Source organism: Rhea pennata, chromosome 20 (assembly GCF_028389875.1).
Source record: "Rhea pennata isolate bPtePen1 chromosome 20, bPtePen1.pri, whole genome shotgun sequence".
Classification (NCBI taxonomy): Eukaryota; Metazoa; Chordata; class Aves; order Rheiformes; family Rheidae; genus Rhea; species Rhea pennata.
Window position 1 is genome coordinate 5,821,978 of NC_084682.1, and position 24,508 is coordinate 5,846,485.

Sequence of the window (24,508 nt, forward strand, 5' to 3'; positions counted from 1 at the left end):
CAAGGTGACTTGGTGACTCCTGAACTGGAACATAGCTGAGCCTCCTCCTTACCTCCTGAAAGGTAAGGGTTATCCTGAGCAGGAACAGGCTGGGGAGCTTTCTGCCTTATGTTCTGCAAGGAGGTGCATCTGCCAGCTCTCCAGACTGTCTAGGCAGGCTGGAGTTCCCTGGCCATGCTTGGTCTCCCTCCTTGTAGGAGGGCTGTGTGTGCGGTGGATTGGAATGTCCTTTTGCAATATTAACTTTGCTCTGCATCAGAAAGGACAAACTCAAGTAGGTAGAGCTGCAGATTTGGGTCTAAACTGCAAAATGATACCTTGTTGAGAGCCTGCTCACTCTCCAAGCAGGTGTGAGAAGAAGGGTGAGGCTGGGAAGGCAGAATTCAGAGGAGGCATGTTGACGTGCCTGTGGTTCCTCAGCTGCAGTGCTGACAGCAGATTCTGGCCAGTCCTGCTGTCAGTCTATGCTTACACCTCGCAGCCTCCGCTTGCCCTTTTCATTGACTTCAGCCCTTTTCTGGTGTTTCAAGCCGAGTATCTGCAAAAGGATCTGGTGGGTGTTGAAAAGGGGTCAGAAGAAGGGACACAGAAACTATTGCTACCTGGCACTACATCCAGCAGAGAATAGGGTCAGCCCTGAGCTTGAGGAGTGTAACCAGGGATACTGGGTAAGGGCCAGTCAGCAAAGAAGTGAGCCAGCTCCTGTTCAAAGAACAAACCATGAGAAATCTGTAGTGGAGAACCAACAACAGAATAAAATACAGGCAGTGTGTAATAACTCCACAGGTACAGCACAGCAACTACCGTTTTTCATATCTGCATGGTAATATATTTTCAGGAGTCCCAAACCAGCACCCTGTGCCCTGTATATAAGGACATAATAAAGTGGCAAAGCTGAGGTGTCAGAAGTAGAAAAGCACTTCTTGCAAAGACCCTTTAGAAACTTCATTTGATCTAAAACTAACCTTCTGTGGCCAGAGCTAGGAGCACAAAGTGGTTACGCAGCATTTGGAAGGGAAGGGCCTCAAGGAGGGAGAGAGCTCAGGTGTTGAAGGGGCAGTAACGAGGTGGAGGAAGTGTCTGCCCAAGCAGTTGAAAAGGACCTGACACTCCTGCCGAATGCATTATCTTCCCCAAACATGGGGATTTCCTCAGACCTGAGCTTCTGTTTGCCCTTTTCTCCCTGAAGCTGCTGACCTTAATGATATTCCCTGAGGACCCAGCAGAGGCTATAAGATATTCATGGGCTCTTTCCTCTCAGCTGCTCTGCTCTCTCCTGTGTCCTGCTGTGACCCCTCATTATTCCTCCAGCTTACAGTACTTAGAGGATCCCTCCTCTTGGGACACACTTTTTGGGTGATGCTGCAGCTATCTGAGTGGGGGTCAGACTGTGCTCATCTCCTGTGCACCTGCTGCTCCGGGGGAGGCATAGCCTGAATGTCCTGCCTAGGCCAGCAGCCACCCGAAGGGAGGACGTGAAAGACAACCAGGCTGTCCTCAAGCAGATCCACGCTGGCTTGGCTGCAGGTGCCAAGTAAGTGGGTACTGGCCTTCTGGAGCTAAGGGCTTGCATTTGAGGGTAAAGAAGGACTAAAGGGTAAAGAAGGACTAAAGCCCTGTGACTGCCCCAGCCACAGACCTTGTCTCAGACCAAGCAGTGGGTCAGGTCCTGAGGGAGGTAGGCCTTTGGGCAGCACTAAAATGGGGAAAAGTCTAGAGGGAGAGATTTGCTCCCCCCCTCCCCCCCAGGAAAGGGGTTGCCTGGAAGATATCTGGAGGGAGTGAGGCAGCTGTGTTATTTCTAGGTCTGTCCAAGAGAGGGCAAGCAGTCCAGGCCATTCTCTGACCCAGCTGAAGAGTCCCGGGAGGAACGGCCCTGAAGAAAGCGGATGATTTTGTCAATTGTGGCCTCCTGGTATTCATGGGACCATCTGTGTTGGAGGGGAAAATCGTAGTTAAATTTTCTTCTGTATGAGACACTGAAAATACCTCAATATGCCTGGGCCATGGGCCAGAACCCCCCTTCCACCACATCCAGTCCAGCTCTCCAGTAACACCCCTTTTCCCTGTGGAAGATGAAGGAACACTAGATGCTACAGGAAAGCTCCATTCCCCCTGGACCCTGTTGGAGGGCTACAAGCAGTTTGGAAAGCTGGCCTGGAGCCCTGCTACCCCACAGGGAAGCAGGAGGCGAAAGGCATCCAACCTGGCTGGAGGACAGCAAGCTGGGAACCTGCCAGCGTTGCTCCTGCCTGGGGGCAGAGATGGCGAGGATGGGTATTCTCCCAGAGGAGAGGGGGCAGAAAACTTTATCCAGGTAAGTCCCAAGCACAAAAGCAACAGAAGGATTACAGTGGGCACTTTTGCTCTCTTCGTGCTCTGGAGTGCCTCAAGTGACTCGCCTCCTGTCTGGCCTCTCTCATCTGTTTCCCCCAGTTTCCTTGTGCTCTCTGTGACTGCTTATGCAAGCTGCTCTTTCCTGGTGCCAGGACACCCCATAGCACAGACTCTTACTTACTTGATGCCATTAAATTTCAGGACAGCTCTCATGTCCTCAGGAAGTGTCTGTGGATCAGGCCACTCAAAATGGTCTGTAACTGGCACGATATTCTTTCCAGAGTTCAGGGCTGTCACAATTTCCTGTGGGAACATGCTGTGCTCAGACTATGGCTTGCATCAGTCCATCACCAGCCTGCTCCTGCTCCAGCTCATACCATACTCCCATTTTCTCGCATTTTTTACCTTGTGCACCCAGTCCTTGCATTCAGGATCTCCCACGCATTTATCCAGTGCATTTGGCGAGAGGACCAGCACAAAATTTCGGGCACTTATGACACTCTGGATCAGCTTGTCCTCAAACTTCCCTGCCTCCAGCTTCTCCACGTCGATGAAAACACTGAAGCCATGCAACTGCAGATGGACCTTCAGCAAGCTAGTGGTGAGAGGAGACAGAACTGTGAGGAGCACTGCCACCAGTGCCTGGGTTTCATGCACTCTCCCACCACATCAGCCAGGACATTGTGAGACACAGGAGCAGTGAACAGGCCCCTGCAAAGCGCGACATGGTCCTTGAGATGTCAGCTGCCAGCCCTGCCTGCTTACAGGTGTCTGGGTTCTTGCAGGAAAAGGAAGAACAAGGAGCAGGACATTAACTCACTGCTGTGATTCTCTACAGCCCTATCAGTACAGCATAAGAAAAGGTAAGTCAGTGTCAAAAAGGGACAAAGTGGCAGTTACGGGATTGTGAATTGGCCTGTTTGGCATGCAGCTTTTGGCATTTGTTGTCCCTGTTTGCATTTCAGCTTTTGGCACCCCGCCAGCCTCCCTGCCTTCCTCCTAGCTGCAGCCTGCAGTGCACCCTTTCTCCAGTGTGCAGCCAGCTCAAGGCTCTTCCCGTAAGCTGCTGAACTGTGCTTTGCTCTGGGCTTTAACCAAGCACGATAATGTTGCCCACAGGACCTACCTGGCTAGCTGGGACCCTGTGCTTCTTCGGTAGCTGATAAATACATCGGTCCCATTGGATGAAATCTGCGGCATTATAGGGGAGTGAAGCATTTCTAGACAAAGCAAATGGCAACAAAAAGTTAAAAGTGCCCAGCAATTCATTTCAACCCAACCTGGCCTCAATACTTGCCCCCACTGCCCCCACCCGCCTGCTTCAGGCCAAGCACGGCACGGAGCCCGCACCCCTAGCGGCGGAGAGAATGCGGACGCGGTGGAAACCCGTGTCGATGTGGCAGTCCTCCTGCAGCTGCTGCTCCGTCACACGGTGCAAGAAGTTGCGATCGATGCCACACGTCAGTAGGTTGTATGTGTACTGGCGAAACTTGGAGTCGATGCTGCCCAGCCAGTCAGCCAGGTTGCTGCGGTCGCAGGTGGAATAGTTTGCGAATGTCTTAAGTTCTGTCAGCTCCCGGAAAAACCTAGCGGAGCAACAGATGAAAACATTGAGCAGGGAGGAGCAATTGCTGAACCAGACAGGGCCTAGAGATACTTGGTAACACGTGGCTTTTATCTGCACAGAAGGGAGTGCACTTACACGCTGTGATAAAGAATGAACAAAAGAAATGGAGAAAGAGACAACCAGCGACGTGACTGTGGGAGCACTGGCCCTTGGGGCACGGAGGCCTGAGGAGCTCAGCCAGGGGAGGAAAAGCCCGGGTAAGTTCCCATTTTTCTGGGTAATGTGCAGGATCCTGCCTCAGTTTCTATGCAATAGATAGTCACTCCCCATGCCACACTTTGCTGGGGCGTTGGTCCCATCGCAGGAGTCCCTCTGGGCCTACATACTGCGCTGTAAAAGCCCTGGTAGTCCAGGTCTCCCTTTTTGAGGATCTCTGTTTTTGGCTTTACGGGAAGGGAAGGGCACAGATTTTTCCACTGGCTCTTCCACAGTGGTGGCTGCAGGGAGAGGCCAGCGTGTGCTAGGAGTGCTGGTGGGGTAGAGTTCCTACCTCTTCCGAGTAATGCTGGAGTCCATCCTCAAATCTTCCTGCAGTTCCTTCTCTGTCAGTCGCAGGAGCAAATCCCCATCGACTTGGCAGTCCTGCCGAGAGAACCCCAGGCAGGGGTTTCAGAACCTCAAGCAGGGGCTGCAGAAAGCTGCCCCTTGCTGGAGACAGCTCAGGGGCATGATGCCATCCTCCCACCACTGGGAGACAGGGCTGCTTTGCACAGCTTGCATAGACCCCCTGCAGCTCTGCTGGCTCACAGCATTGGCGTGCCAAGATCAGGAATGAAGGAGACCTGGCACACACAGGTCTCCGTACCCAAGCGTTAGGGCTGAAATTTCTCTCTGGGACAGTATCCAGACTTGACACCTACAGAGGTACATGTGAGAGAAGGAAGGAAGGAAGGCAGGCTCTTGTAGAGGAGAAGGGCCTGGTGGCAGGAGACAGTGTTCTTCTGCAGTAGCCTCCTTCAATCCTGGAGCCCCAGAAGGGCGAGCAGCTGTTCTGTCCAACAGTTGCTCTGCAGATGCGTGTGCAGAGACAATGGGACAGGGTGGTACAGGAGAAGCTTCTTGGGTGAGATGCTTCCACCTCTGCTGCAGGATGGGACAAAAGGGCCCACCCAGCTGTTCCTCCCCCCAGCATGTGCCATACCAGGAAGCTCTGGCAGTATTTGTTGAATCCAATCTGCTGCAGCCACGTCTGCACCTCAAAGGTTTTCCAGTTGGGAACAGTGGGCAGGATGCGCCGAGGCACCTCCTCCCCTATCATACGCAGCACCTTTTTGGCCAGGGAAGAGGTGGTGCTGCTGGTGGAGTAACACACTATCCTCTTCAGGCTCTGTGTAGCCCCAATCTCACTGAAAATCTGGGGACACAAATGAAAAACGCATGACTTCGCTTCCCCTTCCTTGCCCCCACAACCTGTGCTGAGACATCCTCAGGCTGAGGTACTTGGTAAGCTCGAAGGGGAGGAAAGATGCGATCGTGGAACCCCTTCCCTTTTGCGTTTTCTGCCTACTGGCCAACCTACCCTTTACCTTTGTTTTCTTCTGCCTGGTTTTGATGGCAGCTTCTGTGCAGAGGTAGAAGGCAGCAATGCACTGTGCCTCCAGCCGTGAGCTGTCCAGCAAGGGTACCAGGTGCTGCAGGTCATCAGCTGTCCTTCCCTGACTGTTGTCATTGCTGTCCAACATGTCACATGCAAACTGCTCTGGATCCAGAGAGGCGATGAAGGGCTCCACTAGAGCCAGGGTCCCTGACCGCTCCACCTCCTTCTCAATTTCTTTGTTGGTGGCCAGCACTGTGATGGCCAGGCATGCATGCAGGCGAATCAGCTCGTCATCCCTTGAGAACACCAGTGGGAAAAGCCACTCTGCTGTCTTCTTCTCAATCATGAGGCGCTGGTTAGCCTGCCCTCCATACATGGCGCAGTTGGCCAAGGCCATGGCACAGTGTCGCAGCACAATAGGGTCCATCCAGCGGCACCAGTAGAGGATAGCATCCAGGCCTCCATCAGAGATGAGCTGGAAACAGGTCTCCTCAGTATGTTTGAACATGTGCTCCAGGATGCCAGAGATACTCTGTGCCAGCTGGGGAATGTCTCGCTCTTTGGTTAAATTCAGGATCACTCCCAGACCGATCCGAGCGATCCGGTCCCTGGGGAAAGGAGAAGCACAGGCAGGTGAGGGGCAGATTGCCATGCAAGTAGTGAGAATAGTGCCTGGCACGTGAACTCCTCCAAATTTCAGTGGCATTTGCCTCATGAGAGAGAGACATTTCCCCGTGGGCCCTGCTGCCAAGCTGCAGTGCAGCAAGGTACAGCAGGCCAGTTTTGACAGAGCCCGTTTGGGTCTGATGGAGGAGCTTGTGGTGTGACAGCACACAGGATGCAAAGCCCAGGACCGCTGTGCCAGGGGCTCCCTTTTGCTTCACGTAAGAGGTGCAGAGCAAGCAACAGCGCAGGTTAGTTAACGCTGGGCAAGAAGCAGATCTGTTTACTCAGCCTTCGTGGGGGTGTGTGGACTGCCTTGTGTTTAGGGGTGAAAACTTGTTTGCCTCTAACCGGTGTTGTCACCTGGCTGCCTTCCATTTCATACCAGGTGCAGAACAAGGTGCTTCGCCTGGGGCTGAACGACCGCTCCTGAAGTCATCGTGCAGCAATCCAGGCTGTAATTGAGGCTCAGGTCCTGGCTCTGCGCCACGAACAGCAGAGTCCAGCATCTCTGCAGCGTTTTTATGAGGCTGCAGAGATGCTGGACTCTGCCGTCACGCACTCAAGTGCACAGCCATCGCGTGTCCGGGACATGGCCATTCTGCCGTCTGCTTGGACAGGTGCAACGCCTGGTCTCTGATGAAGACAGGGAGACAGCTCGCATGGGAACAAAGATATCCTGGTTACATGACTGAAAGTACGCGTACTCTCTGGCCATGTGGCTGATGCATGTGTGCACCCTTTGGGGACTGTGACAGCTGTGTTTCAGTCGTATCACTACTGACAAGGTCAACGTGACAGGAAGAGGCTGCAGGGCTCTTACGAAAGGAAGGTACAGGTTTGTGAACTGCCAGGACCAGTGCACGGGTTGCAGTGATCTCCCTGCCCGGTGCTGGTGGGTGCAGGACTGGCTGTGGGGATACGTGAGAATAAAGTGGTGAGAGATAGGAACTTGACTGTCCTGCTGAGGACCACCAGCTACTGCTCGTGCACAGCTGGACTTGGGAGTCCTGTGCTGTGACAATGGTCCTGGAAAGACTCACGGAAGCGGGCTGTGCCCTGATGGCCTGGAGTGAGGAAGGAGGAAACGATAGGGTGGAGAACTCGGCTGTGTTGCTCCTGAGCTGCCCGAGGTAAGGGGTCTGGTGGCTGGGGGACAACAAATGGCAGCTCCATCTCTGGCCTTAGAAACAACTGCTCTGGTGCTGTAGTGGATCCACTCCATCTTCATGGCACAAGTGTTGGTGCAGATCTTCCTTGTTGTGTTACTTATAAGACCCAGGACATTAAGGCAGTGCTGTATTTCAGCCCTGGCCGTGAAGGGGTTGAAGACACACCAGTGTCTCCATGTTGGCAGGAGGGAAGGGCATTTCTGGGAAGCCTGTGGCCTGCACGGCTCTCACTGACCTTGGGGTGGATTTGGCAGCAAACACTGTGGAGAGCTCTGGAAAAAAACCTCTCATCCTGGGGCTGGCTTCAAGCCCAGGCTCTGCCATGGTATTAGGTGACAAATGCAGACCAGTCAGGTCCCCAGAATCGTAGGATGGAGCTGGAACTAAGAAGAGTCTGGGCTCCCGCCTGAGCCCCACTGCTGTGGCACTCGGGTACCGAGAGAGCTCTTTAAGTCAGAGGCCTGGACTCAGGAGCTGCCCCTGTGCCCCCTTGCTCTCACTTGGAGGTTAGCAGCAGGTTGGGGCAGAAAGCCCTGGTGCCATGGAGAGCAAGAGAAAGCTGGGGGGCAGCTAGCTGCGCCAAGACCCCAGCTCACAACAGGTCTTGGAGCAGAGGTGGCAACTCCTGCAGCCGCTTTCTCTTGCCAGGAAGTGATGTGATAAATTTAGATCATGCCCATGATGTTTCCTTGGATTAATTCCACCCTAATGGACTTTCCTGGTTTAGCTCTTTGCTTCTCTGGGCCTCGCTGAATGCAGTGGCAGGCAAAGGCTGTGTGCCCATTACTGTGATGCCCATCAGTCTGTGAGCTACTCAGAGATAACCTGACCCTCTTAGCAGCTCCCCTGCCCTAAAGCTCAGCACACCCCAGCTCTACCTTAGAGTGCAGCTCTGGGAATGGGACTTTGGTAAATGTTTCCTAATCCTGCAGACTTGCAGGTGTTTCTCTTCTTTACCAGGTACCTCTGCGTACCTGCACCAGAGCCATCTGACAGAGTCCACCCCTGTTGTGAGATCCCTGTGGGCCCCTCATGGCTGCCACAGCAGGAGAGTCGAGGGCAGTGTCCCTTCCAGCTAATGTGCTCCTTCTTGAAGAGCCTGAAGCCCTAGTGAAAGACAGAGTAGGGAAATGCAGATGCCTTCAGGTAGAGCATGGCAGTGGTAGCTGTGCGCTGAATGGCACAGGGAACCTGTCCTGGAAAACAAGGTGGAACAGCCAGCAGGTCAAAAACCCGCAGAGGGGATGGGGATGGGGATGGAAACTCCCCAGCATGGAGGCCCTCATGGCAGGATGCAGTGCACATGAAGTCGGAGCACGATTGTGAGCTTTGGCCAAGCTTTCTCAACACACTGCCAGGTGCTGGGCTTGGAGGAGACTGGGCGTGGACACGCTGCCACAGCCACTGTCTCGCCCCTAGAACTGGAGCCGCGGGAGCAGTCAATCAGCAGGGTATTAAGAAAGAGAAGGAGCAATGACCACCTGACAGGGAGAAAATGGTGGCAGCGATGAAGGGCTCCATTGGCAGGAGGGCACCTGCGAGTGAAGCCAAGGGCTGAGCCCATACAAAGCTATTTGGGGGCTGTTGTCTGCATGGCAGATTGCGGTACTGGGCTGGGCTGCCAGCTGGGCTGCCTAAGTCCGGGGCCCAGAGTGAGCTTCAGCCCAAGCTGGTGACCCAAGGCCTCTCTGCAGTCTCTGGTAGAAATAGCGTCACGGGGACAGTACAAAGAGCCCAGACATTAAGGTCTGCAGCAGAAACAGACAAGTGATGGAGCTACTCCTGAGGTCGTACCTGGCCGCTGGCATCCCCACGTGAGCCCTGCTCAGCTCGATCGGGCTGGGCAGGGTGCTCCCTGCTGGCTCGCAGCGTGCAGGAACAGAGGAGCAGCCTCGGAGCAGCCACGAGCGGGGAGCAGGGGAGCGGTGTCGGCACAGCCTCCCGAGCAGCGGCCGGCTGAGCGCCAGCTCCTTCAGCTCGTGCTGCCCTGCCCCTGCCTCAGGCTGCCGGCCGGCAACGCCGCAGGGAGCAGCACCCCTGCGCGGTGTGAAGCTGTGCAGGGGCTGCCGTGCTCTAGGCTCGCTTTGAGTGGGTTAGGTCTCCTCTCTAAGCAGGAAAGTCAGGCGCCTTTGCCTGCAGAGCCCCCACGTAGAAAGGCGTGGGGCTGGTGCAGCTCATTTCAGGTGGACAGCTTCTCCCCGGGCTCTAGCTGTGTCGGGAGCCTCTGTGCAAATGCTGTGTGCAGGGGGCTGTGGGGTGGGGTGGAGGGTGTTCGATGCCCTAGGAGCACCTAGAGGAGGGGAATGTGGGGGATGCTTGTGGAGTGGCTGGAGGAAATCGCTGCTGTGCATGGCTGGGGGTGTACCTGCAGAGAGAGGGGCTGCACGCGTGGAGGGACGTGGAGGGGAAGGTCGCCGCTGGAGCGGGGTGGGAGCTGTGTCGGGCACGCACTGCACTGGAGCCAGCCCCAGGGAGGGGATGCGGTGCGCCTGGGCTGGGCTCGTAAAAGACTTACCTGTTTTCTGCCACCAGGATCTGCTCCAGAAGTTTTCCTGCCTCGCACTTGGTCTCCAGCTCTGCCGTGTGCAGCAGGTTCAGCAGCAGGTCCAGGCCACCCTCCAGGCGGATTGCATCACACAGCACTTTGGCCACATCCCTCCCCAGCGTGGGCATCCCCCAGGCTTCCTCCACCAGCTGGAAGACCTCTGCAATGGCCCTCCTCAGCTCCGCGGGACCAGCCGCCTGCTTGGCGGAGGAGATGGCCAGGTGCAGGGCAGGCAGGATCCGATCTAGGGCTGCCTGTACATCCATGTTCATGCTGGGGGAAACCTTGTGGTGCTCCCTGGAGCTCCCCTCACCTGCCCACCAGCCAGGCTGGCTCACGCAGTCCGGCACCACCAGCCTCTCTGCCCCCGACATGGCGAAGAACCGGCACAGTTTGTAGATGGAGACGAGCAGGGTGAGCACCATTGGCAGCCCCTAGCAGAGCATCCTTGGTTCCTCTCGTGCCGAGGGTGCCCGTGCAGGGCTGCTGCACTCCTTGGGGGACTCGAGCTGGTGGGAGAAGAAGGCAGGGAGGTAGAGGAGAGGGAATGGAGCTGAACTGGCATCCAGGTGCTGGGCTGGGACGCTGCCTTGCCGGGATGCAGAACTGGAAGCAGTGGAGGAACCGCCTACCCAGAGCCACGCTCAGCATCTCCATTCTCCGAGGCTGATGTCACCCCGTTGAGGCACCGCCTCTCCAAGGAGGGGCTCAGCAGCAGCATCCCCCTCTTCACTGCAGATGCTCTGGCATTGCTCCAGATCCCTCCTTCCGCCACAGCTCCCATCACAGCCCTCTGCCTGCCCAGTCTGGGCTTGGGGCCTGCCTGGTCATCCTCACCAACCCATCCCCCCTCACCCAAGCTGCTCCGCAGCCAGCGATCAGCTCCCCGGCGGGCAGGGGCTTCCGTGCTGCCTGCATGGCCAGTCTCTCCAGGACCCTCTCTGACTTTAAGGACCACGGCTGGTTGTGGTCGCGCAGGGGCAGTCCTAGCCCAGCATTTCGAATCAGTGCAGTGAGCTGAATAGCTCCCCTTGCCGTGGTGCGAATCCAGAGTGGCTTTGCTGGGTGGGCTCAGGATTTGCATTATAAAAGAAAGAGCAGAGGCAGTCTGGGCTGCTTTATTTTATTTTTTTTTTCCAGGCCAGACGTGCTCAGGGCAAAAATGTTTTGGACACTTCTTGCCTGTGCTGGGAGGAACAGCTCAAATCCTTGGCTCCAAAGCCAGGCTGCTGCCAGCTCAGACTGAGACTTAAATTCAAGTTGATGTTTTGATGCCACAGAGTCTCTTTTAATCCTCTCTGAAGCCACACATAAGGGACAGTCACGGGAAAGAGACATTAGCTCACAGCGAAGGACAGTAAACAAGGCGATCCGAGTGGAACGGTACTGCAGGAGAGGCTGAGCACAGAATCAGTAAGGATTTTCCTGATAAATTATTATTAACCAGGGGTAGCTACGACGTGGGTTGCTGTGATACAGTGCAGCAGAGGGGTTTGCTGCCTTGGAGGAGAGTGCTGCTCGGAGGGGCAGAACTCAAATAATTCCCTTTAGCTTCTCCTCGCAAGCTCAGAGAGCTCGACTTTTCTTTTGGGGAGGGATTTTTAGCAACGCCGGGCTGGTCTCTGTGTCTGGTCCATGTTCCTAGCCTTGCCCTGGGAAAACTGGCCCAGCCTGAGCTCTTGTGGCTGGCTCAGCTCCCCTCAGTGGCAGGGGACCCCCTGGGGCCTGGTTACCCCAACCAGCCCCTCTCCCAGGGGTCTCAACCTGCAACAGCTTTGAGCACAGGGGAGGGCTTGCCCAGCACCCGGGTCTGTGGTTGCTGGTGGCCAGGAGGCCGGAGCTGGGAGAGGGCAGCTCGTGGCTTTGTCTCTGCCGAGCAGTAAAAGCAGCACAGACACCGCTGAGCCCTTCCCATCCCCACCTCCTCCACCTGCGCGGGTTCGGGGAGGATCTGAGCCCCCTGCGGCCCTGCTCGTCCCCCAGGCTTACTTTGGTGAGAGCAGGATGAAGCTTTAGTGCAGCGCAGGGCTGGTGCTTGCACACAGGGGTGATACCAGCCCCGATGGAGCAAAAAGCAGCGTAATGTGGCTGCAGGAGAAGTCCTGCCCACACAGCCTGCTTCTGGCAGCTGTCCTCGGCTCCCCAAAGCTTTCCTGGCAGGCAAACATGCCTTGCTCAACACCAAATCCAAAGTCTTCTCAGCAAGGTTGGGATCAGCCAGGGACTGTCTGTGTCTGACCTGGCGGAGGCAGGGCTCCTGCAAAAGCAGGCAGCAGCCCCCACCAGCCCGCTCAGTTTCTTCTCTGTGCAAATCTCTTGTCACTTGTTAAAGCTCGGAGCTGTAACGCTCCTGCGCCAGGGTCGGGGAGGACGCCCGCGGTGCTCCTGCCCTGGCAGGGCCGCGGCAGCCAGGCAGCCGGAGCCGGTATCGCTGTAGCCTCGTGTGCATTTGTTCCTTGCCCTGATTACATAACCTCCCGGGAGTTACCAGAAACTGCAGAAAGCAGCTGAGCTGACATTAATTAGTAACCCAAAAGACTGACCGGGAAGGGGATGATGGGTGCAAAATACACAGGCCTCTGTTTGTCTGCCACAGCGAAAGTGCACAGGACTTGCCTCGCTCCCTCTCTCCCTCCGAGTCACTTACCTCTGGCCCCTGGTACCGGTGCACAGAGGTGGCATCTGTCCCATCCTAAGTTGTCGCCTCTTGGTGCCCCACAGTTCTGATTCCAGCATTGTTAACATTGAGAAGGCAAAAATTTCTGCAAAAGGGTGATGTTTCAGGCAAGTGTAAGCCAAGGGCCTTTTCTTTTGCCCTCTGAGGTCTGATGCCAGCAGGGTCCCCGACCCTCCTCACTAGGCTTTTCATCCTGCCAAGACGAGGCTGGGAAATAGCCTCCCTTTGAGACGGAGGCTAAGAACTTTGATACCATGAGATTTGCTAAGAAAAAATTGTGGCAAGGCCGGAAAGCTGGTTCTTATTTCTGACTTCCTATTGCCCCTGGCCTCTGAATTCACGGCCAGCCTGCTGGGAAGTGGCAGACAGCAAAAGCGTGGTCCGTGGACAAGACCCCCCTGCGCACCTCGGACTCTGCACGCAGGGAGCCTTGTCCCCCTCAAGCACAGCCAGCTCAGCTCAGCGCTGCAGAGCCGGGTGGGAGGGAGTGCATCTCTGCCCCTTCCCCTCCACTTTGACCTTGCCCTGTTTGTTTTCTCCTGCTGGGGCAGGTTGAGCAAACAGTGGAGGCCGGGGCGCCCGTTCCCGCCGCGCCGCAGCCCGCGCACTCGCAGGAGAGCTGTGCTCGGGGCTGCGCAGGATGAGGCTGCTCTTCCCTGCCCTCCTGCTGGGCCTGCTCGCCGGGGCCCGCGCTGCGGAAGGTGAGCCTGCGCTCTCGGCTGGGCGGCCCCGCTCCAGGAGGTCGCCGGCACCGGGGTACCGCGAGGTTGGGAATGGAGCGGACAAGGCTGTTGGGCACTCGGGGCAGCCAGGGGAGCCCAGGCAGGGTGAGGAGGGAGGCAGGCGGCAGCCGGGGCCCCCAGCTGTCTTGCAGCGTGGGGCAAAGCCCGAAGCAGGCGGCACAGCACATGGGTGTGAGCAGTGCCTATGGCATCTGGGGCAAATCCCCAGCCAGGCTGCAGCTGGATTGCATGGAGTCAGCACGCACCTCAGATTATGGCTTTGCCCCATCCATGATTCGCATCCTGCCCCAGTGAGCCAGGAGCTGGGTGGGAGCAGGGAGGCGCTGAGAGAGCGCCCCTGGGGCAAGGAGAGGCCGTGGAGAGGTAGGAGGCCCCTGGAGCTGGACATGACAGCGTTGCCTTTTGCCCCTGGGGCTGGGGGTGGCTGGGGAGGAGAGGGGCTGGCCATGCTGCCCGGGTCATCTTACTCCTTTCTCGATGGCTTGTGGCTCTTCCAGACTCCTGCGTGGGCCACTGCGATGATGGATTCAATTCACAGCGGAAGTGCCAGTGCGATGCTCTCTGCATGTACTACCAGAGCTGCTGCAGCGACTACTCCACTGTCTGCAAAACCAAAGGTACCAGCCCCACTGGAGCCCTCTGTCCCCAGCTGCCACCAGCGATGGGGGCTGGCTGGGTGGAGCAGGGACATGGGGGGACACAGCTCTGGGCTGTTGATGCAAGGCCAGCTTTGCGTGCATCCGTGCCCATGGGATGAAGTTAGGGCTGGGATTTGGTGTGTGGGTGCTGCAATGCTAGGTGTTTCTGGAGGTTGGATCTTCTGCAGCACGGGACCCCAGGGTCTGTGTGCACCCAGGTTGCCTGGGAGTGGCTGCAGCAGCAGGTGGGGAGGCAGGAGAGTGCATTGCTCTGTGCGGGGCCAGCTCTCACCTTCTGAAACCATCAGGGTCCTTTCTGGCTGTGCCAGTGCCCAGACCCCTCTGTGGAGACACCCAGGGCTCCCTGGGACTGATCTGCCCCCTCCCACAGTGACCCGAGGAGACGTGTTCGCCTTGCCAGAGGATGATTACGTGGACTACTACCCCACTACCGAGACCAAGATGGAAGAGGGCACCGAGGCAGCGCCCACAGAATGGCCCACGTCCCTGCCGCCCATGCTGACAACGCCAGGAAGCGAGGTGGACCCTGAGCAGACGCTGCAGGAGGAGAAGGAGCCCATCCAGGAGCTGCCCACCACCACGGTAGATGGGCTCCAGCAGCCAGACCCTGAGGAGGACACCGAGCTGCTGTGCAGCAGGAAACCTTTTGATGCCTTCACCGACCTGAAGAACGGCTCCCTTTACGCCTTCCGAGGTACCTCAGGGCCCTTTTCCAGGCACGCGGCTACCCCGTCAGTGCCCAGCTCTCGTGGCTGTGCTGCAAGGGAAGGTCCCTCCTTCCCCTTTTGCCACTCCAACCTCCCCACTCTGCCTAGGGAAATACTTCTACGAGCTGGATGAGACAAGTGTGCGGCCTGACTACCCCAAGCTCATCAGTGACGTCTGGGGTATAGAGGGCCCCATCGACGCAGCCTTCACGCGCATCAACTGTCAGGGCAAGACTTACCTCTTCAAGGTGGGCAAGGCTGGGGGCTGCTCCCTGGGCGGCTGATGCTGGGAGCGAGGACATGCCCTCAGACTCGCTCTGTTCTGGCCCTGATACCCTCCACGCACACGTACCGCAGCCGCCGGATATCCCCAGATCCCTCTTCCTGTCTCTCTAATGTAGGCCACACTCCAGCCGGTCAGATAAAAGCCACAGCTTGGTGGCTCTTGCCACTAGTTGTAGCAGGAGGACAGTCCCACAGCAAGGAGGGATGGTCACAGCCTTGGGCTCTGAGCCAGTGCTGCTGACCAGCGGGCCGGTGTGGTGCCCCGAGCAACTGCAGCCTCATCACAGGGCCTCTCCAGTGCCTGCTCTGCCCCTGGGCAGAGCCTGGGGGTCTCTGCTCCCGGCTCCCTGCCCGCCTTCCTGACCCCGTCTCCCTGACACCCACAGGGCAGCCAGTATTGGCGCTTCGATGATGGAGCCCTGGATCCTGGCTACCCACGTGACATCTCCGAGGGCTTTGAAGGCATCCCAAACAACATCGACGCTGCCTTCGCCCTCCCTGCGCACAGCTACCACGGCAATGAGAGAGTCTATTTCTTCAAGGGTAAAGGGCTCAGCCTCTCCGCACCCATACGGAGCACGGTGCTGTGCAGAGCACCCTCGAGCCAGCAGCTGTGGGGCAGGGCCTGTGTGTCCCTCTCCAACAGCGCTGTGCTGGTAGCTGATGCACCCCTGCGAGCACGTCTCCCCGAGTCTGTGCCCCGCTAATGCCCTGCCTGTCCTGGTCCTAGATAAGTATTACTGGTCCTACGACTTTGCCCACCAGCCCACGCAGGCCGAGTGTGAGAAGTCCTCACCCTCCACTGTGTTCAACCACTACGCCTTCCTGAACCGTGACAGCTGGGAGGATATCTTCCAGATCCTCTTTGGAGGCCGGATAGGTAAGGGAGAGGCCAGCCCCGGAGCTGGCAGGGGAATGGGCTGGCGTGGGCCAGCGCACGCTGGGCTGACACGGCGAGATGGGTCTAGGCAGCTAGAGGGAGGGGGGTATGAGGCCTGGGAGCACAGGACGACGGGACGAGCTGCTGCGCTGGGCCGTGCAGGAGCACAGGCCGCGCGCAGGAACGCCCCCTCTCCAGCCGGGCATCACCCGCAGCATCCCGCGTGCTCCGGCCCAGATCCCACCATTGCTACACCCCCGTCAACCCTCGCGGCCCATGCTGCACAGCACCTTGCACAGCACCGTTGCTGTAGGGGACTCTTTATTCCCACTGGAGCCAGAGTTGCCACAGGAAAACCCCAAGGCTGGGCAAGAGAAATGAAAGGCGGAGAGGAGGAGATGGGAGCTCAGAACCCGCAGGGTTGTTCCCAGCCAAGGCGGTGGTGAGATCAGGGCTCCTGGCTCTGCCCAGCCCCGACCACATCACGCTTCCTCTTTGGGCTGGGCACCCTTTGGAGCAGCGTTGTGCCGTGGGTCTCCGGAGTGGCGGAGGCCTCTCCGTGGGATTGGTCTCAGTGCAGTCAGGGGGATGCTGGCCCCTGGGCATTACTGCCCCTTACACTCAACCTCTGCCTCTTTGCCAGCCGGGGCGAGCGGCCCGCGGTTCATCAGCAGAGACTGGCGGGGGGTGCCCAGCCGGCTGGACGCTGCCATGGCCGGCAGGATCTACGTGGCAGCTCAGCAGCCCCGGAGGAGGAAGTCTCGCCGCCAGCGTAAGAGGTACAAGAGCCACCGGTCGCTGAATTTGGGTTTCTGGAGCTGGCTGCAAAACGACTCTGAGTCTGCGGGCATCGAAAGTGACTGGCCATCGGGCTCCCAGTGCGAGACCCTCCAGAGCGTCTACTTCTTCGTAGGAGGTGAGTCTGAGGCTGCGGGACCGGGGCAGCAGGGCAGAGCTGCGGGAGGGGCAGCTCTCGCCGCCTCGGAGCTGCCTGGGCATGGCGAGGCCTCACCTTGCCCTGCGACTTCTGTGAGCCCACCTCAGCTCCGGGATCCTGCGAGGGGGCAGCGTGGGCTGGCAGCTCCCTCGTGGCTCTGCCTCCGGGCAGTCCTGACGGCTGCTTGTCCTCTCCTCCAGACAAGTACTACCGCGTCAACCTGCGCACCAAGCGCGTGGACCTGGTGCGGCCCCGCTACCCGCGCTCCATCGCCCAGTACTGGCTGAACTGCCCGCAGCCCGGGGAGGAGAGCACCTGAGACGGGCCCAGCCGGAGCCTCCCTGCAGCACAGCCTCTAGCTAGACCCCAGTAAACTGAGTGCACTGCAGGCCGGGGAGCTGTGTCTGTCTGTCTGTCTGTCCATGAGTCGCCAGACAGCTGTGGTTTGTGCAGTCCTTGCAGTCAGAGGTCCCAGTGGCCCCACAGAACCTGGTTGTCCGCTCAGATAAAACCGTGGGTGGGCTGTGCCGGAGCTCGGCCGCTGGACCCAGTTCGTGCTGCATCTGGGGCTGACGCTCCAGCTGGACTGAGGCTGGTCAGATCTGCTCCGCCAGCCAGTCCAGGGCCTCTTCCCACTGCGGGACAGGGACAGCTCCGGCGGCTGCCCGCCGGGAGCAGGCAGGGTTGGCGCCCCCGAGGGTCAGCCCCTCTCGGTGAGGCACAGCCCCGTGCACGTGCACCTGGGCCTGCCTGGCCCGGGGCGCGGGGTGCCCGGCTCCGAGCGTCTCCGTCCGAGCCGCTGCCTGGCTGCCCCAGGCCGTAGCCCTGCCTCCCCCCGCCGCCCTGCTCACCTCTCGGCTCCGGCAGTCCTGGCCATGGGGGGGCCGAAGGGATGACCTTTTCCTCGGGGCTGGTCCTGCGTTCAGGACAGTGCTGGTTCCGGCTTTTCCTTCGGAGCAGGTGCCGCTGAGATGAGCTCTTGCTCCTGCCTTGGCTCCTGCTGTGAGCACACATAAAACCCAAAACCCTGACCCACCTCCCAGCTGCCTCCTGGCTGCTCTAGCGCCCACGGTTTGTGCCCTGGGGGTGCCCGTAGGCCCAGCTCTCACCGCTTTGCCTGGTTTGGCTGGGGGTGCTCAGGGAGCTGACGGGAGCGGGGCAGAGCTGCATCCTCTTGGCCGGGTGGTGGGATGCTGGCACTTCCCTTGGCAGGGACTGGCTGGGATGGAGGGGGGCCTGGCAGCACCTAGGGGGGCAAGCAGAGCTGTCAGCGTGCCATGCCATGCCGTGCCGTGCCATGCCATGCTGTTCCAAAGGGCTCCCCGGGGCTGTACCTGGGACACGATGGCACCAGCTGGCTCAGGGCAGCCCTGGAGGCACGGCGGGTAGCAGAGGCAGCTGGAGGTGGGGGGCGGTTTCTGCAAGAAGGAGGGGGGCAGCGGGAAAGCAGTTTGCACAGCCCTTGGCCCGCTGCAGACACTGCCGCGCCACGGTGCCGCCCGCGGCGCGCGGGGCCTCTTCTCCCCTTGCTCACCAGGAGCGTGGCCTGGGAGCTGGAGCCAGGCGTCACGTTGGGCTGGAGGAGCCTCACGGCGTGTCCCAGCGAGCCGTGGGGGCCACGGGTGCTCCAGGCGCTGCGGGTGGCTCCGTGGGATGGGCTGGCCGGGACGTCACCGATGTGGTCTGGAGCTGGCCGGGGTTGCCTGGAGGGCAGCAAGGGTGTGGGGCAGGAGGCTGGCAGCCTCCAGCAGGCCTCCAGGCCCGGGCCTCCAAGCGGGACGAGGGCGCTGGGGCTCCCTGTGGCGCTGCCGCTCTGGGAGTGGGCGGCACACGGCACGGGGCCAGGCCCACGGGGGCGAGAGCCCTCGTGCCCCCTGCACGCGCTGCCAAAGCCCCCCTGGCACAGGCACCCCCACCCCCGGGAGGGCTCGTCTGACGTGGGGTCCCGTGCAGCCGGGGGGCTCCAGCCGCCCCCCGGAGCCGCCCCACCAGCTCCCGGCGCCTCGGCTCCCGGCTCGCGGCTCCTGCGCGTGCCGGGGAGCGCTGGGCACCCGCCGCGCCCGAGCTGCTCGTTCTCCACCACGAAGTCCCGCAGGAGGCCGTAGAGGCTGGGCCAGGCCGGGGCTCTCTGCGGGGTCCCGGCCGCGCTGCCCTCGCCCACCGCCGTGGGGTGCAGCCCTTCGAGAGGGGGCTGCCGCCGCCGCCCTGCCCGGCTGCGTCTGCCTCCCGCCCCGGCCCGCGCGGGCGTCCCGGCGGCAGCCTCCGCCGCGCTCCTCGCCGGCAGCCGGGGCAAGCACAGCTGCTGGCGCAGGGAGAGGTTTTCCAGCTGTAGGGCCCGGATTTCTTCCTCCAAGGTTTGCAGCAGCTTCTCCCGGGGCACCTGGGCGCGTGAGGGGGCAGCTCAGGAGGGAGCCCCCCCGGCTCTGCCCCCCCCCCAGCAGCGGGGCAGAACCTCCCGCCCCGACCAGCACCCGGCGCCGTACCCTGCTGGCCGCGGGCCTGGCGGTGACCCTCCGGGCCCGGCTGGCGTAGTGCAGCGTGCTCAGCGTCTCCGAGAGGCAGCGCGACGACGGGGAGACGCAGGCGACCTGCCGCCGAGGAAGAGCTGCGGGGGAGCTGCCAGCGAGGGGCTCTCCCGGCCCCCTCCCGCCGCCTCCCCCCCCCGCCCCGGTTTGTGCGCGCCGCCCAGCCCCGAGCCGCCCAGCCCGGGCTCCTCCGTGCGCCTACCATCAGCGTGACGCCCGAGCCGCCCAGGGAGCGGGCCAGCAGCCGGGTGAGCTTGCTGTCCCGGTAGGGGATGTGCGTCCGCTTCCCTCCGGGTTTGGCCAACAGAGAGATGCAGTGTCCTGGGGGAGGAGCAGCCCCGTGGCAGCCGCCCCGGCTCCGCCGCGCTCCCCTGCCGCGGAGGAGGGCTCCCCGGGGCCTCACCTAGGGCCAGGAGGCTGCGGTTGATGTTGTTGGCCTCCACGCAGAGCTCCCCGGTGGAGCCTGTGTCCTTCACCCGCTCGCTGCCGGCCAGGTCCACGAAGCACAGCGTGCCCAGCTGGCCGGGGCAGGCGCTGGGCTATGGGGCCCGTGTTGCTGGGGATGATGCTCCGGCACTGCAGCCCTCCCCGCAGCCTGAGCCAGCGACACCCCCCCCCCCGCAGGAACCCCCCCCCCAACCCCCTGGGTTTGGGGTCTGCCTCCCAGCTGCTCATTGCCATCCCACCAAATCACCCTTGGGGGCAAGGACGAGATCCCCCAGCGTGGGGCTGTGGGCCCCCCCCATGCCCTCCCCCATGCGCCTGGAGCGGGACACGTGCTCACAGCCCGGCTGCGGACGTGGACGGTCAGAAGAGCGTGGCTGCGGCTCGAGTGCCTGTTGAGGGCGTGCGCAGAGCTCCGGCGCCGCCGGGACCCTGCGCAGGGGGGACGGAGAGATGCAGGGGTGCACGACGCCCAGCTCTGCGCCCACTGCCCACCCCAGGCTCCCGCGCAGCCGCTGCGGGGCCACGGGGACGCTGCCCCGCTCAGCTGCTGTCTGCGGCCCTCTGCCAGCCCCAGGGACGGTGCTGGGAAGCCACAGCCTGCGTGGGGCTGAGGACTCTGCGCTGGGTCCGGCACCTCCCTGATGTGGGACTGCGCTCCCTGCACCCCCCTGGCCCCGCGCCCTTGGCTCAGCACCTTCCAGGAGCAGGTTGGCGATGGCCTCCAGGCTCTCGAACTCCACGCTGAGCTGGTTCTCTACGTAGAAGCCCCTGGATTTGCTCCACCGCAGGGGCAGGGCGCAAGGTGGCCCCGGGCTCAGCAGGTCCCTGACCTGGGGCAGACGGTGCTGGCAGAGGGGAGACGACGGGACACAGCCAGGGCTGGGGCTGGGCGGCGGGGCAGGCGCTTACCTGCTCATTGTAGATCTCCACGTAGGAGGCACTGAGAGCCAGGCCAGCGCCCCGGCTCTGCTCCAGGAGACACGCAAAGGACCTTTGCATCAGCCCCAGGAGACAGGGAGCTGCCGGCTGCGCCTCGCTCTGCGGAGACACGGGAGCGAGAGCGGCGCAGGGGCCCGGCACGCAGCAGCTCTGGGTCCCCAGCGGCACCACCTGCCTGCTCCCGCCACCCCAGTGCCCACGGTCCGGGTGAGAAGAGCCTGTCCCGCAACCAGGCTCAGGTGAAGGAGGGGGACAGCCCCATACCTGCGCGAGAGGCCCCATTAGGGTGTAGGTCTTCCCCGAGCCCGTCTGTCCGAAGGCAAAGACGGTGCAGGCGAAGCTGGGCGCAGACGCTGAGCCTCAGGCACGGCTCCGGGCCGCGGCGTAGGGATGCCATCTCCCGGCACAGCCCGGGCAATGCAGAGGCGCCCGCGAGGCCTGGACGGCGTTCCCGTCCCGCTGGGAGCCGGGTGGGACACCGGGGCTGGGGCGCACGAGGGGCTTGCAGGGACTCACCCGTCTAGCGCCAGCTCCACGAGCTGCCTCATCCCGCTGCCTTCGAACACGGCTTCCTGGGAGGTGCCCGAGTCGAACACGGCGCTGAAGCCGAAGGTGGCGTCGTGCCTGGCCGCGCTCACCTGCGGACGGGTGCAGGAGGGGCTCGGGGGGTGCCGGCGGCCCCCGGACCCCGCGGCGCAGCGGCACTCACGTGGACGGTGCTGTCGCCGAGGCTGTGCACAACGCGCCGGTCCCCTCGGCGCGTCTCCACGCAGGTCAGGGGCCGGACCCTAGCCGGGGCGGGGGGGAGACGACGATGCAGAAGTTCCCCCTTCCCGCAGCCCCGGCGCTCCCTCCCCCCGGGCAGGACGAGGCTCCATCCTGTTCTCACCAGGTCCCCGAGCCCCCCGCCCCCCCCTCACCTCACCACCACTCTCAGGCGTGCGGCTCTCCCCGCCACGGGGCCTTCTTGCTCCTCTCCTGGGCTCCTTCGGGAAAGCAAAGTGCAGTGGGGGGGGGGGGGGTAGGTGCCTCTCTTGCCCCCCCCCCAGACTTGCTGGGAGCCCCCCGCGCTCCCCAGCCTTTCCAGAGGTCCCAGCCCCAGAGCGTGTGGCCCAGGCGGGTGCGCCGGTACCTGCCCTGGTTCTGCTCCGGCGCACGGAGCCTTCCCACCCCGCAGCGGCCCCAGGCCCCCCCCCCCCCCCCCCCGCAGCCCCGCGGACTTACGGCTCCTGCCGGGCCCGGGGCAGCATTTTGGTCCTCGCGCCCAGCTGGGGCTCCCGTCCCTGCTCCCCCTCCGGCCCCATTGGCCCCCAGCGCCCCTCGGCCCCCCGTTCAGGGGGCTAGTGGCGGCCGGCCGGCCCCGGCGGGAACCACCGCCAGCCAGCCCGGGGCTGCCCGGCCGAACAGGTACCACCGCTCCGGTTAAACATTGACCGGTGCCAGCCCCGCGGGAGAGCAGCCGGGGGAAGGCAAGGCTGGGGGCCGGCAGCGAGCGCTGCCTCGCGCCTCCTCGTCCCTGGCACCCGGCGAGGACGGGCAGGCGGCCTCGGGGCTTGCAGGGCGCCGGCGCTGCCCTCGACGGTCACCGTGGTGCCCAGACCTGGGGACAGCTCTGGGTGGGGACCAGCCTGGAGCTGTCGGGGGGCCGCTGGGAGGGGACGGATCCCGGGCACCATCAGGTGACCAGTACGGGGCGGGGGACCGACAGGGTTACTGGTTGCAGGAGCCGGCGGGAAGCCCAGTCCCCCCGGAGGCGTCGGGCGGTGCCATGCGGGGAGCGCTGACCCTGGGGGCCGCCGGGGGGGGGGGGGTCGGAACCCGCCGCTGCCGCCGCCGGTGCGGGGGGCCCCGACCAGCACCGCCCGCTCGGGGCGGTCCCAGCCCGTCGGGGGGAGGTGCCGGGGGTGGGGGGGGATAAAAGCCGGGGCGGCGGCGGGGCTGGGGGGGGGGGGAAGCAGGGCAGGATGAGCGCGGCCCCGGGCGCCTCCCGCGCCCCCCGGCCGCTGCTCCGCTTCCCCGACGGGGCGGGCGGGCCAGGCGGTGGCGGGCGGGCGGCGGGGAGCGGCGGCCTGGGGCCCGGCGCCTGCCCCTGCCCCTGCCCGGGGGGGGCGCGGAAGCGGCGGCGGACCACGTTCAGCCGGGGGCAGCTGTCGGAGCTGGAGCGGGCCTTCGCCGCCGTGCCCTACCCGGACATCGCCACCCGCGAGCGCCTCGCCGAGCTCACGCAGCTGCCCGAGGCCAAGATCCAGGTGAGCGGCGCCGCGGCACCCTCCCCACCTCCTTTCCGGGGTGCCGGGACCCCCCGGGCCGCCCCGTCGGGCCGCTGCCGGGGTCTCACGGCCGCCCCCGCCCGGCCCAGGTTTGGTTCCAGAACCGCCGCGCCCGCCGGATCCGCAGCACCAAACCGGAGCCGCCGCCGCCGCCGCCCGGGGAGCGGGGCCCGCCCGCGGCGCCCCCCGACGCTGCCGCCCCGGCCCCGGGCCCCGCGCTGCCGGAGCCGGGAGCCCCGGGCCCCCCCCGGGGCCTCCCCACCTCGCTGGGCTCCATCTCCGACCTCATCTACAGCGCAGCCCTCACCAACCTGGGTGAGCCGTAGCCCCAGCGGGCCCCCCCGGCCCCCGGCCCGGCTTAGCACCGTGATTTTCATTAGCGCGTGGAATTACTGCCGGCTCCTTCAGGTCCCTGCGATGCCATCCAATATCCTAAATGCCGGTGAGGCTGCGGCGGGGCCAGCTCCCCATCAGACCCCTAATACCGACTAATCTTTTGGAAAAATACCTTAATCTGAGGCAGTATCCGCGGATGATTGTGGCGCGGCCGCCCCTAATCCGCAGGCACGTTCGCAGGTGCTGGCCCATCTCCCCGTATCGGATATTAAAGCGTGTTTGCAGAGGGGCTTAGCTGCCATCAGAGCATTAATCACCGTGTCCGGCCCTGGCACGCCGCCTGCTCGGCAGGTGTCCTGCCCACGGTGCCCAGGGCCAGGCAGCGCCAGCCGCTGGGCCCCCTCCCCGCTGCAAGGCCACCGGTGCGCCAAGCTGGCTCCGCTCTCAGCTCCAAAGCATCCGAGAAGCCTTGGGCTCTGCACTGAACCACTTTTCCTCCCGGGTTTAAGTGGTGGTGGGGGCAGCCTTGGGACAGAGCTGCACCTTGCAGTCACATCCGGGCCCCTCACCTCGACCCAGCTGGGACCCCAGATGCTCTGGCAAAGCCGCTGGGCTCCCTCAGCCTCTGAGTGGAGGGACAGAGCAGCTCCTGCTTGCTGGCAGGGAGAGACCGGGCATGGGCTGCGGGAGCAAGGAGCCGGGCCAGCACAGAGCAGGGCACCAGCCGGCTGGCAACGGCAAAGGCCGAGTGCTTCCCCGCGGCCGCCCAGGTTTCTGCCCCGGTCCCCTGGCTGAGGGGAGGCAGCCCGCCCGTGGAGGGGAAGGCAAGCTGACAGCTCTGCCTGCGGGCGCCCTGCCGCGCTCCGCGGCACGGTATGGCGCTGCTCTGGCAGGCACCGACGGCGTGCGCCCCTCCTCAGGGGCCTCGGGTTTCCTTTTGGCCCCGACAGTCACAAGACCGCAGATCAGGAGAAGCAGCCACCCCAGCGCGACTCCTCCCCAGGCGCGAACGCCGTACAAGCTGTGCAGAGGGTACGTCTGTCCACGGAGCCGCTCGAGACGAGGCTGAAGCCCCAGCGCGGCTGCAGCGCTGCTGCGTTAGATGTCGTCGTTCTCCTGAACTGGCCAGTGCAGGGGGAACGTACTTGCCACCAAACACGTCAGGTAACTGCTGTGCTGGTCACAAGTCAGTAATGCTCTCCCTAAAGCGGGCAAGGGATCA

The 24,508-nt window shown here is 62.3% G+C and overlaps 4 protein-coding genes across 6 annotated transcripts; 2 read left to right on the forward strand and 2 right to left on the reverse strand.

The window, feature by feature from the left end:
• Nucleotides 1-1,801: 1,801 nt before the first annotated feature.
• SARM1 (sterile alpha and TIR motif containing 1) lies at nt 1,802-10,306 on the reverse strand. The gene is made up of 9 exons (XM_062592614.1): nt 9,852-10,306; nt 5,491-6,109; nt 5,106-5,318; nt 4,455-4,546; nt 3,688-3,923; nt 3,464-3,557; nt 2,743-2,932; nt 2,519-2,640; nt 1,802-1,931 (listed from the first exon to the last, which is right to left on the reverse strand). The coding sequence occupies exons 1-9, from the start codon at nt 10,304-10,306 to the stop codon at nt 1,802-1,804; spliced, it is 2,151 nt and encodes a 716-aa protein (XP_062448598.1).
• Nucleotides 10,307-13,198: 2,892 nt separating this feature from the next.
• On the forward strand, nt 13,199-17,166 carry VTN (vitronectin). The gene is made up of 8 exons (XM_062592335.1): nt 13,199-13,259; nt 13,799-13,918; nt 14,331-14,654; nt 14,776-14,915; nt 15,339-15,495; nt 15,683-15,832; nt 16,476-16,748; nt 16,970-17,166. Exons 1-8 carry the CDS (start codon nt 13,199-13,201, stop codon nt 17,086-17,088), a joined length of 1,344 nt encoding a protein of 447 aa, XP_062448319.1. The 3' UTR covers nt 17,089-17,166.
• Nucleotides 16,166-24,484, reverse strand: KIF12 (kinesin family member 12). 3 transcript variants are annotated; one of them, XM_062592334.1, is made up of 15 exons: nt 23,459-24,484; nt 21,601-21,666; nt 21,390-21,468; nt 21,197-21,318; nt 20,651-21,020; nt 20,436-20,571; nt 20,079-20,170; nt 19,698-19,833; nt 19,497-19,615; nt 19,253-19,357; nt 18,304-19,149; nt 18,104-18,187; nt 17,879-18,015; nt 17,621-17,766; nt 16,166-17,430 (listed from the first exon to the last, which is right to left on the reverse strand). In XM_062592334.1, exons 1-15 carry the CDS (start codon nt 23,536-23,538, stop codon nt 17,366-17,368), a joined length of 2,583 nt encoding a protein of 860 aa, XP_062448318.1. In that variant the 5' UTR covers nt 23,539-24,484; the 3' UTR covers nt 16,166-17,365. The 3 variants fall into 3 exon arrangements, 2 of the variants coding, with proteins under 2 accessions (XP_062448318.1, XP_062448317.1); XM_062592333.1 differs by having other exon boundaries at nt 17,621-17,769; XR_009960398.1 differs by having other exon boundaries at nt 17,343-17,430; nt 17,621-17,758.
• SEBOX (SEBOX homeobox) lies at nt 22,645-23,276 on the forward strand. Its single transcript, XM_062592777.1, has 2 exons — nt 22,645-22,929; nt 23,040-23,276. The coding sequence occupies exons 1-2, from the start codon at nt 22,645-22,647 to the stop codon at nt 23,274-23,276; spliced, it is 522 nt and encodes a 173-aa protein (XP_062448761.1).
• Nucleotides 24,485-24,508: the final 24 nt, after the last annotated feature.

What these genes read in the sequence shown, in the direction of transcription:
- SARM1 (XM_062592614.1), bottom strand. Translation starts at nt 10,306, where the DNA reads ATGGTGCTCACCCTGCTCGTCTCCATCTACAAACTGTGCCGGTTCTTC. An exon ending in ATCCTGGTGGCAGAAAACAG is followed by an intron (nt 6,110 to 9,851) that starts GTAAGTCTTTTA and finishes TCCTTTCCCCAG; the next exon opens with GGACCGGATCGCTCGGATCG. An exon ending in CATTCTCTCCGCCGCTAGGG is followed by an intron (nt 3,558 to 3,687) that starts GTGCGGGCTCCG and finishes TGCTTTGTCTAG; the next exon opens with AAATGCTTCACTCCCCTATA.
- VTN (XM_062592335.1), top strand. Translation starts at nt 13,199, where the DNA reads ATGAGGCTGCTCTTCCCTGCCCTCCTGCTGGGCCTGCTCGCCGGGGCC. An exon ending in CTCCCTTTACGCCTTCCGAG is followed by an intron (nt 14,655 to 14,775) that starts GTACCTCAGGGC and finishes CACTCTGCCTAG; the next exon opens with GGAAATACTTCTACGAGCTG. An exon ending in GAGAGTCTATTTCTTCAAGG is followed by an intron (nt 15,496 to 15,682) that starts GTAAAGGGCTCA and finishes TCCTGGTCCTAG; the next exon opens with ATAAGTATTACTGGTCCTAC.
- SEBOX (XM_062592777.1), top strand. Translation starts at nt 22,645, where the DNA reads ATGAGCGCGGCCCCGGGCGCCTCCCGCGCCCCCCGGCCGCTGCTCCGC. An exon ending in TGCCCGAGGCCAAGATCCAG is followed by an intron (nt 22,930 to 23,039) that starts GTGAGCGGCGCC and finishes CGCCCGGCCCAG; the next exon opens with GTTTGGTTCCAGAACCGCCG.
- KIF12 (XM_062592333.1), bottom strand. Translation starts at nt 23,538, where the DNA reads ATGGGCCAGCACCTGCGAACGTGCCTGCGGATTAGGGGCGGCCGCGCC. An exon ending in TCGGCGACAGCACCGTCCAC is followed by an intron (nt 21,319 to 21,389) that starts GTGAGTGCCGCT and finishes ACCCGTCCGCAG; the next exon opens with GTGAGCGCGGCCAGGCACGA. An exon ending in TCCACGTCCGCAGCCGGGCT is followed by an intron (nt 19,834 to 20,078) that starts GTGAGCACGTGT and finishes CGGGCCCCATAG; the next exon opens with CCCAGCGCCTGCCCCGGCCA.